Below are 10,354 nucleotides of genomic sequence, written 5' to 3'. Positions count from 1 at the left end.
CTACCATAACACACAATAATAAACATGTATGTATATCTATAATAATATGATACACCAGGTGTCTGTAGTAACCAGCTCTGACCAGCAGGAGGAGACAAAGCAGCTTTCAGGTTTTTATTATTAGACTTCAGAGTCATTTCAACAGGATGCACAGAAAACTCAAATGTTCATGATGGGATGTGACGGTCACTACGACAACACACAGGTGTCTCAGTATGGAGGTGAGTCAGGGTTTGATCAGCCAATCACAGTGAGGGTTCACTCTGTAAACATCCAACAGCAGGCAGTCTGGAGGGAGACGCCGCTCACCTGAGAGACAAACAGACAGACAGGTGAGCAGACAGACAGGTTTAGTATCTGTTGCTGTGTCACACATTTAAACTGCAGTGTTTCAGACTCACAGATGTTCCCTCCGACTTCATACAGATGCTGAGCAGAACAGCTGGAGGAGAGAGAGATACATGAGTGTGTGTGTGTGTGTGTGTGTGTGTGTGTGTGTGTGTGTGTGTGTGTGTGTTACCTGTTTACACACTCAAAGCGGGCAATCACGTCTCTGGCTTTCGTCTGTCCGTCAAGCTGTATCGCCATGGAGACCTTAGCGTGGAGGGGGGCGTGAACCCTGATCACACCTTCACACAACTCTGTGATCTACACACACAAACACACACACACTACACCAACATTTGAGAGAATACACAGCACTCGACTGCTAGGGAATTTTATGAGTACATTTTATGTCTCACCTGGTCTCTGTCTCAACTGATTGCTCTCACCTGGTCTCTGTCTCAACTGATTGCTCTCACCTGGTCTCTGTCTCAACTGATTGCTCTCACCTGGTCTCTGTCTCAACTGATTGCTCTCACCTGGTCTCTGTCTCAACTGGCTCCTCTCACCTGGTCTCTGTCTCAACTGGTCTCTCTCTCACCTGGTCTCTGTCTCACCTGGTCTCTGTCTCAACTGGCTCCTCTCACCTGGCCTCAGTCTCACCTGGTTTCTGTTTCACCTGGTCTCTGTCTCAACTGATCGCTCTCACCTGGTCTCTGTCTCTGTCTCACCTGATCTCTGTCTCACCTGGTCTCTGTCTCACCTGGTCTCCGTCTCAACTGATCGCTCTCACCTGGTCTCTGTCTCACCTGGTCTCTGTCTCAACTGATCGCTCTCACCTGGTCTCTGTCTCACCTGGTCTCTGTCTCACCTGGTCTCTGTCTCACCTGGTCTCCGTCTCAACTGATCGCTCTCACCTGGTCTCTGTCTCTGTCTCACCTGATCTCTGTCTCAACTGGCTCCTCTCACCTGGTCTCTGTCTTAAATGGCTCCTCTCACCGTGTCTCTGTCTCACCTGGTCTCTGTCTCAACTGATCGCTCTCACCTGGTCTCTGTCTCACCTGATCTCTGTCTCACCTGGTCTCTGTCTCACCTGGTCTCCGTCTCAACTGATCGCTCTCACCTGGTCTCTGTCTCACCTGGTCTCTGTCTCAACTGATCGCTCTCATCTGGTCTCTGTCTCACCTGGTCTCTGTCTCAACTGGGTCCTCTCACCTGGTCTCTGTCTCAACTGCCCGCTCTCACCTGGTCTCTGTCTCACCTGGTCTCTGTCTCTGTCTCACCTGATCTCTGTCTCACCTGGTCTCAGTCTCAACTGATCGCTCTCACCTGGTCTCTGTCTCACCTGGTCTCTGTCTCAACTGGGTCCTCTCACCTGGTCTCTGTCTCAACTGCCCGCTCTCGCCTGGTCTCTGTCTCACCTGATCTCTGTCTCACCTGGACTCTGTCTCACCTGATCTCTGTCTCACCTGGTCTCTGTCTCAACTGATTGCTCTCACCTGGTCTCTGTCCCAACTGGCTCCTCTCACCTGGTCTCTGTCTCAACTGATCGCTCTCACCTGGTCTCTGTCTCAACTGGTCTCTCTCTCAACTGGCTCCTCTCACCTGGTCTCTGTCTCTGTCTCACCTGATCTCTGTCTCACCTGGTCTCTGTCTCACCTGGTCTCAGTCTCAACTGATCGCTCTCACCTGGTCTCTGTCTCACCTGGTCTCTGTCTCAACTGATCGCTCTCACCTGGTCTCTGTCTCACCTGGTCTCTGTCTCAACTGGCTCCTCTCACCTGGTCTCTGTCTCAACTGATCGCTCTCACCTGGTCTCTGTCTCAACTGGTCTCTCTCTCAACTGGCTCCTCTCACCTGGTCTCTGTCTCAACTGGTCTCTCTCTCACCTGGTCTGTCTCACCTGGTCTCTGTCTCAACTGGCTCCTCTCACCTGGTCTCTGTTTCAACTGGCTCCTCTCACCTGGCCTCAGTCTCACCTGGTCTCTGTCTCTGTCTCACCTGATCTCTGTCTCACCTGGTCTCTGTCTCACCTGGTCTCCGTCTCAACTGATCGCTCTCACCTGGTCTCTGTCTCACCTGGTCTCTGTCTCAACTGATCGCTCTCACCTGGTCTCTGTCTCACCTGGTCTCTGTCTCAACTGGCTCCCCTCACCTGGTCTCTGTCTTAAATGGCTCCTCTCACCTGGTCTCTGTCTCATCTGGTCTCTGTCTCAACTGGGTCCTCTCACCTGGTCTCTGTCTCACCTGGTCTCTGTCTCAACTGGGTCCTCTCACCTGGTCTCTGTCTCCCCTGGTCTCTGTCTCACCTGATCTCTGTCTCAACTGGACTCTGTCTCACCTGGTCTCCGTCTCAACTGATCGCTCTCACCTGGTCTCTGTCTCAACTGATTGCTCTCACCTGGTCTCTGTCTCAACTGGCTCCTCTCACCTGGTCTCTGTCTCAACTGGCCTCTCTCTCACCTGGTCTCTGTCTCACCTGATCTCTGTCTCAACTGGCTCCTCTCACCTGGTCTCTGTCTCACCTGGTCTTCTCAACTGATCTCTCTCACCTGGCTCCTCTCACCTGGTCTCTGTCTCAAATGGCTCCTCTCACCTGGTCTCTGTCTCACCTGGTCTCTGTCTCAACTGGGTCCTCTCAACTGGTCTCTGTCTCAACTGCCCGCTCTCACCTGGTCTCTGTCTCACCTGGTCTCCGTCTCAACTGATCGCTCTCACCTGGTGTCTGTCTCAACTGGCTCCTCTTACCTGGTCTCTGTCTCAACTGGCTCCTCTCACCTGGTCTCTGTCTCAACTGGCTCCTCTCACCTGGTGTCTGTCTCAACTGGCTCCTCTCGCCTGATCTCTGTCTCACCTGGCTCCTCTTACCTGGTCTCTGTCTCAACTGGCTCCTCTTACCTGGCCTCTGTCTCAACCGGCTCCTCTTACCTGGTCTCTGTCTCACCTGGTCTCAGTCTCAACTGATCGCTCTCACCTGGTCTCTGTCTCACCTGGTCTCTGTCTCAACTGATCGCTCTCACCTGGTCTCTGTCTCACCTGGTCTCTGTCTCAACTGATTGCTCTCACCTGGTCTCTGTCTCAACTGGCTCCTCTCACCTGGTCTCTGTCTCAACTGATCGCTCTCACCTGGTCTCTGTCTCAACTGGTCTCTCTCTCAACTGGCTCCTCTCACCTGGTCTCTGTCTCAACTGGTCTCTCTCTCACCTGGTCTGTCTCACCTGGTCTCTGTCTCAACTGGCTCCTCTCACCTGGTCTCTGTTTCAACTGGCTCCTCTCACCTGGCCTCAGTCTCACCTGGTCTCTGTCTCTGTCTCACCTGATCTCTGTCTCACCTGGTCTCCGTCTCACCTGGTCTCCGTCTCAACTGATCGCTCTCACCTGGTCTCTGTCTCACCTGGTCTCTGTCTCAACTGATCGCTCTCACCTGGTCTCTGTCTCACCTGGTCTCTGTCTCAACTGGCTCCCCTCACCTGGTCTCTGTCTTAAATGGCTCCTCTCACCTGGTCTCTGTCTCACCTGGTCTCTGTCTCAACTGGTCCTCTCACCTGGTCTCTGTCTCACCTGGTCTCTGTCTCAACTGGGTCCTCTCACCTGGTCTCTGTCTCCCCTGGTCTCTGTCTCACCTGATCTCTGTCTCAACTGGACTCTGTCTCACCTGGTCTCCGTCTCAACTGATCGCTCTCACCTGGTCTCTGTCTCAACTGATTGCTCTCACCTGGTCTCTGTCTCAACTGGCTCCTCTCACCTGGTCTCTGTCTCAACTGGCCTCTCTCTCACCTGGTCTCTGTCTCACCTGATCTCTGTCTCAACTGGCTCCTCTCACCTGGTCTCTGTCTCACCTGGTCTCCTTCTCAACTGATCTCTCTCACCTGGCTCCTCTCACCTGGTCTCTGTCTCAAATGGCTCCTCTCACCTGGTCTCTGTCTCACCTGGTCTCTGTCTCAACTGGGTCCTCTCAACTGGTCTCTGTCTCAACTGCCCGCTCTCACCTGGTCTCTGTCTCACCTGGTCTCCGTCTCAACTGATCGCTCTCACCTGGTGTCTGTCTCAACTGGCTCCTCTTACCTGGTCTCTGTCTCAACTGGCTCCTCTCACCTGGTCTCTGTCTCAACTGGCTCCTCTCACCTGGTGTCTGTCTCAACTGGCTCCTCTCGCCTGATCTCTGTCTCACCTGGCTCCTCTTACCTGGTCTCTGTCTCAACTGGCTCCTCTTACCTGGCCTCTGTCTCAACCGGCTCCTCTTACCTGGTCTCTGTCTCAACTGGCTCCTCTCACCTGGTCTCTGTCTCAACTGGCTCCTCTCACCTGGTGTCTGTCTCAACTGGCTCCTCTCACCTGGTCTCTGTCTCACCTGGTCTCTGTCTCAACTGATCGCTCTCACCTGTTCTCTGTCTCAACTGATCGCTCTCACCTGGTATCTGTCTCACCTGATCTCTGTCTCAACTGGCCTCTCTCACCTGGTCTGTGTCTCAACTGGCCGCTCTCACCTGGTCTCTGTCTCACCTGGTCTCCGTCTCAACTGATCGCTCTCACCTGGTGTCTGTCTCAACTGGCTCCTCTCACCTGGTCTCTGTCTCAACTGGCTCCTCTCACCTGGTGTCTGTCTCAACTGGCTCCTCTCGCCTGATCTCTGTCTCACCTGGCTCCTCTTACCTGGTCTCTGTCTCAACTGGCTCCTCTTACCTGGCCTCTGTCTCAACCGGCTCCTCTTACCTGGTCTCTGTCTCAACTGGCTCCTCTCACCTGGTCTCTGTCTCAACTGGCTCCTCTCACCTGGTCTCTGTCTCAACTGGCTCCTCTCACCTGGTCTCTGTCTCACCTGGTCTCTGTCTCAACTGATCGCTCTCACCTGTTCTCTGTCTCAACTGATCGCTCTCACCTGGTATCTGTCTCACCTGATCTCTGTCTCAACTGGCCTCTCTCACCTGGTCTGTGTCTCAACTGGCCGCTCTCACCTGGTCTCTGTCTCACCTGATCTCTGTCTCACCTGGCCTCTCTCACCTGGTCTCTGTCTCACCTGGTCTCTGTCTCAACTGGCCGCTCTCACCTGGTTTCTGTCTCAACTGGCCGGTCTCACCTGGTCTCTGTCTCAACTGACCGCTCTCACCTGGTCTCTGTCTTAACTGGCCGCTCTCACCTGGTCTCTGTCTCAACTGATCGCTCTCACCTGGTCTCTGTCTCACCTGATCTCTGTCTCAACTGGCCTCTCTCACCTGGTCTCTGTCTCACCTGGTCTCTGTCTCAACTGGCCGCTCTCACCTGGTCTCTGTCTCAACTGATCGCTCTCACCTGGTCTCAGTCTCACCTGGTCTATGTCTCACATGGTATCAACTGGTTCTCTGTCTGGTCTCTGTCGCACCTGATATGACCTGGTCTGTGTCTCACCTGGTCTCTGTCTCAACTGGTCCCTCTCACCTAGTCTCACCTGGTCTCCCTCTCACCTGATATGACCTGGTCTCTGCCTCACCTGGTATCAACTGGTCTCTGTCTCACCCCGTCTCAGTCTCACCTGATCTCTGTCTGGTCTCTGTCCCACCTGGTCTCTGTCTCACCTGGTCTCTGCCTCACCTGATATGACCTGGTCCCTGTCTCACCTGGTTTCTGTCTCACCTGATATGATCAGGTCAACTGGCCGCTCTCACCTGGTCTCTGTCTCAACTTGTCCCTCTCACCTGGCCTGTGTCTCACCTGGTCTCGGTCTCAACTTGTCCCTCTCACCTGGCCTCTGTCTCACCTGGTCTCTGCCTCACCTGGTCTCCTTCTCACCTGATATGACCTGGTCTATGTCTCAACTGGTCCCTCTCACCTGGCGTCTGTCTCATCTGGTCTCTCTCTCACCTGATATGACCTTGTCTCTGTCTCACCTGGTCTCTGTTTTAACTGGTCCCTTTCCCCTGGTCTTTGTCTCACCTGATATGACCTTGTCTCTGTCTCACCTGGTCTCTGTCTCAATTGGTCCCTCTCAGATGATCTGTGTCTCACCGGGTCTCTGCCTCACCTGGTCTCCCTCTCACCTGATATGACCTGGTCTCTGTCTCACCTGGTTCTGGTGGTTCGTGTGGTTCTTCCACCTCAGAAGTCGTCTCTTGGCCTTCGTCAGGCCGAGCTGCTTCTGATTGGACGCCTGGTTCATCTGCCTCACCTGAGACAACAGGAAGGTGGGGACCTGATAAACAGGAAACAGGATGTGATGTCACAAACAGCAGGAAGTGATGTCACAGACAGACGGGGTGGGGGGTTTCTGACTCACAGTCCATAGGACATCCAGGTGGGAGATCATGAGACTGACCAGGTGAGCCCCCCCCACTGCCTCTTCCATCTCCTCCAGCTGTTTGGACATGAATCGCTTGTTGCCGCGGCAATGGCAGGTGAATAGGTTTGGCGCCATCACCATGGAAACATTCCAGAGAGACATCCTGTTCTGGGCTTGATGGGAGACCACCTGACGCAGGAAGACCAGCAGCACCTGTTACCATGAAGACACACTGGTAGAGACACAAAGGTAAACAGAGACCAGACTGATTTAAGGTGGACTTACTCTCAGAGTCTCTCTGTTAGCTTCGGGGAGCAGCAGCATCAGCAGCTGCAGAGCCTGAACCTGATGCAACACCGAGGACACACCTGCAGGGAGACAGAGACAGTCAACACTGTGTGTGTGTGTGTGTGTGTGTGTGTGTGTGTGTGTGTGTGTGTGTGTGTGTGTGTGTGTGTGTGTGTGTGAGTGTATGTGTGTGTGTGTGTGTGTGTGTGTGTGTGTGTGTGTGTGTGTGTGTGTGTGTGTGTGTGTGTGTGTGTGTGTGTGTGTGTGTGTGTGTGTGTACCCACCCAGCACAGCGCGGTAGGTGGACAGTTGTGTGTGTGTCAGCAGAGGTGTTGGCAGCTCTCTGATAAAGAGCTTGAGCAGACCTGCAGCGTCCACCTGTCTCACTGACGACCAGTCGAACCCTCCACTGCTGCACCTGTCTAACTCTCTGCGCAGGTACTTCAGACAGACAGGCAGAAAGACACGCTGAATCTAGACCTGTACTTAAATGGTTAAAATATAAAGTGTGTGTTTGATACCTTCAGTCTAGCAGCTGACCCTGGCACTCTGAGAATCCCTTCAGTCTGCAGACCGGTCTGCTCTAAAATACACAACAACTACACACACACAAACACACACACACACACACACACACGTATATAACAGTCTGAAGAGGTCGGCAGGAAACAAAGATGGCCGCCTCCTCTCACCTTCTGAAAGACTACAGGAACTTTGACTCCAGGAGACGTCTTCCTGTCGTTCTCCAGCAGAGAGTCCAGAGAAACAGCAAACACACCGCCCTCTGACAGACAGGCAGACAGACAGGTGTTATTTGATGTCTCAGTGCTCTCAGGTGTGTTACCTCAGGTGTGTTACCTCAGGTGTTATCTCAGGTGTGTTACCTCAGGTGTGTTACCTCAGGTTTTATCTCAGGTGTGTTATCTCGGGTTTTTATCTCAGGTGTGTTATCTCGGGTTTTTATCTCAGGTGTGTTATCTCAGTTGTGTTATCTCAGGTGTGTTACCTCAGGTGTGTTATCTCAGGTGTGTTACCTCAGGTGTGTTACCTCAGGTGTTATCTCAGTTGTGTTATCCTCAGGTGTTATCTCAGTTGTGTTATCTCAGTTGTGTTATCTCAGGTGTGTTATCTCAGGTGTGTTACCTCAGGTGTGTTATCTCAGTGTTATCTCAGGTGTGTTATCTCAGGTTGTGTTTACTCTAGGTGGTGTTTCCTCAGGTTTTATCTCAGTTGTGTTATCTCAGTGTGTGTATCTCAGTTGTGTTATCTCAGGTGTGTTATTCTCAGTGTTTATCTGCAGTGTTTTCTCAGTTGTGTTATCTCAGTTGATGTAATCTCAGTGTTTCGTGTTTATCTCAGGTGTTTTTTCAGTGTGTTATCTCAGGTTGTTATCTCAGTGTGTTATCTCAGTTGTGTTATCTCAGGTGTTATCTCAGTTGTGTTATCGCAGGTGTTATCTCAGTTGTGTTATCCCAGTCTGTTATCTCAACAACTACAGCACTCATAACTCACACACACGGGACTCAGTTTACTCAGTGTATATCGGGTGTGTAAGTGGTCGCAGGTAATCAAAGTGGTCTCGCCTCGTTATCTCATGAGACTCAGGTGACTATGTGTTATCCAGTGAGTACTCTTGTCTGTGTTCTCTCAGTAGTGATCCAGTTGGTATCTCAGTATCTCAGCCTGTGACCAGTTTACCAGGCAGACGCAGTTTGTTATTTGTGATCTCAGTGTTATCTCAGGTGTGTTATCTCGGGTGTGTTATCTCAGGTGTTATCTCAGTGTGTTACCTCAGTTGTGTTATCTCAGTGTGTTATCTCAGTGTGTTATCTCAGGTGTTTACCCAGGTGTTATCTCAGTTGTGTTTAATCTCAGGTGTGTTACTCAGGTTTTTAGTGTTTATCTCAGTGTGTTACCTCAGTTGTGTTACTCGGGTTTTATCTCAGGTGTGTTATCTCGGTGTTATCTCAGTTGTTATCTCAGTTGTGTTATCTCAGGTGTGTTATCTCAGGTGTGTTATCTCAGGTGTGTTACCTCAGGTGTGTTACCTCAGGTGTTATCTCAGGTGTGTTATCTCAGTTGTGTTACCTCAGGTTTTATCTCAGTTGTGTTATCTCAGTTGTGTTATCTCAGTTGTGTTATCTCAGGTGTGTTATCTCAGTTGTGTTATCTCAGGTGTGTTATCTCAGGTGTGTTATCTCAGGTGTGTTACCTCAGGTGTTATCTCAGTTGTGTTATCTCAGGTGTTATCTCAGTTGTGTTATCTCAGTTGTGTTATCTCAGGTGTGTTATCTCAGGTGTGTTATCTCAGGTGTTATCTCAGGTGTGTTATCTCAGGTGTGTTACCTCAGGTTTTATCTCAGTTGTGTTATCTCAGTTGTGTTATCTCAGTTGTGTTATCTCAGGTGTGTTATCTCAGTTGTGTTATCTCAGGTGTGTTACCTCAGTTGTGTTATCTCAGGTGTGTTATCTCAGGTGTTATCTCAGTTGTGTTATCTCAGGTGTTATCTCAGTTGTGTTATCTCAGTTGTGTTATCTCAGGTGTGTTATCTCAGGTGTGTTATCTCAGGTGTTATCTCAGGTGTGTTATCTCAGGTGTGTTACCTCAGGTTTATCTCAGTTGTGTTATCTCAGTTGTGTTATCTCAGTTGTGTTATCTCAGGTGTGTTATCTCAGGTGTTATCTCAGGTGTGTTATCTCAGATGTGTTACCTCAGGTTTTATCTCAGTTGTGTTATCTCAGTTGTGTTATCTCAGTTGTGTTATCTCAGGTGTGTTATCTCAGTGTGTTATCTCAGGTGTTATCTCAGGTGTTATCTCAGTTGTGTTATCTCAGTTGTGTTATCTCAGGTGTGTTATCTCAGGTGTGTTATCTCAGGTGTTATCTCAGTTGTGTTATCTCAGTTGTGTTATCTCAGTTGTGTTATCTCAGTTGTGTTATCTCAGTTGTGTTATCTCAGGTGTGTTATCTCAGGTGTTATCTCAGGTGTGTTATCTCAGATGTGTTACCTCAGGTTTTATCTCAGTTGTGTTATCTCAGTTGTGTTATCTCAGTTGTGTTATCTCAGGTGTGTTATCTCAGGTGTGTTATCTCAGGTGTTATCTCAGGTGTTATCTCAGTTGTGTTATCTCAGTTGTGTTATCTCAGTTGTGTTATCTCAGGTGTGTTATCTCAGGTGTGTTATCTCAGTTGTGTTATCTCAGTTGTGTTATCTCAGTTGTGTTATCTCAGTTGTGTTATCTCAGTTGTGTTATCTCAGTTGTGTTATCTCAGTTGTGTTATCTCAGGTGTGTTATCTCAGGTGTGTTATCTCAGGTGTTATCTCAGTTGTGTTATCTCAGTTGTGTTATCTCAGGTGTTATCTCAGTTGTGTTATCTCAGTTGTGTTATCTCAGTTGTGTTATCTCAGGTGTGTTATCTCAGGTGTGTTATCTCAGGTGTGTTATCTCAGGTGTTATCTCAGTTGTGTTATCTCAGTTGTGTTATCTC

At 50.2% G+C, this 10,354-nt stretch overlaps 1 protein-coding gene across 1 annotated transcript in view; it reads right to left on the bottom strand.

Annotated features, from left to right (window-relative positions):
* Positions 1–106: 106 nt before the first annotated feature.
* arhgap28 (Rho GTPase activating protein 28) overlaps positions 107–10,354 on the bottom strand; it is a 13,338-nt gene continuing 3,090 nt past the window's right edge. Inside the window, exons 6-14 of the mRNA XM_063912965.1 lie at positions 7,558–7,649; positions 7,387–7,464; positions 7,150–7,306; positions 6,863–6,945; positions 6,575–6,790; positions 6,365–6,490; positions 521–648; positions 402–442; positions 107–309 (exon numbers count right to left, since the gene is read on the bottom strand). Coding sequence (XP_063769035.1) covers positions 227–309; positions 402–442; positions 521–648; positions 6,365–6,490; positions 6,575–6,790; positions 6,863–6,945; positions 7,150–7,306; positions 7,387–7,464; positions 7,558–7,649 — 1,004 coding nt within the window. The 3' untranslated portion in view covers positions 107–226. The remainder of the gene's footprint in view (positions 310–401; positions 443–520; positions 649–6,364; positions 6,491–6,574; positions 6,791–6,862; positions 6,946–7,149; positions 7,307–7,386; positions 7,465–7,557; positions 7,650–10,354) is intronic.

Source organism: Eleginops maclovinus, chromosome 21 (assembly GCF_036324505.1).
Source record: "Eleginops maclovinus isolate JMC-PN-2008 ecotype Puerto Natales chromosome 21, JC_Emac_rtc_rv5, whole genome shotgun sequence".
NCBI classification, from domain to species: Eukaryota; Metazoa; Chordata; class Actinopteri; order Perciformes; family Eleginopidae; genus Eleginops; species Eleginops maclovinus.
The sequence above is the reverse complement of the archived record's forward strand: the minus strand, read 5'-3'. Positions and strand labels throughout refer to the sequence as shown.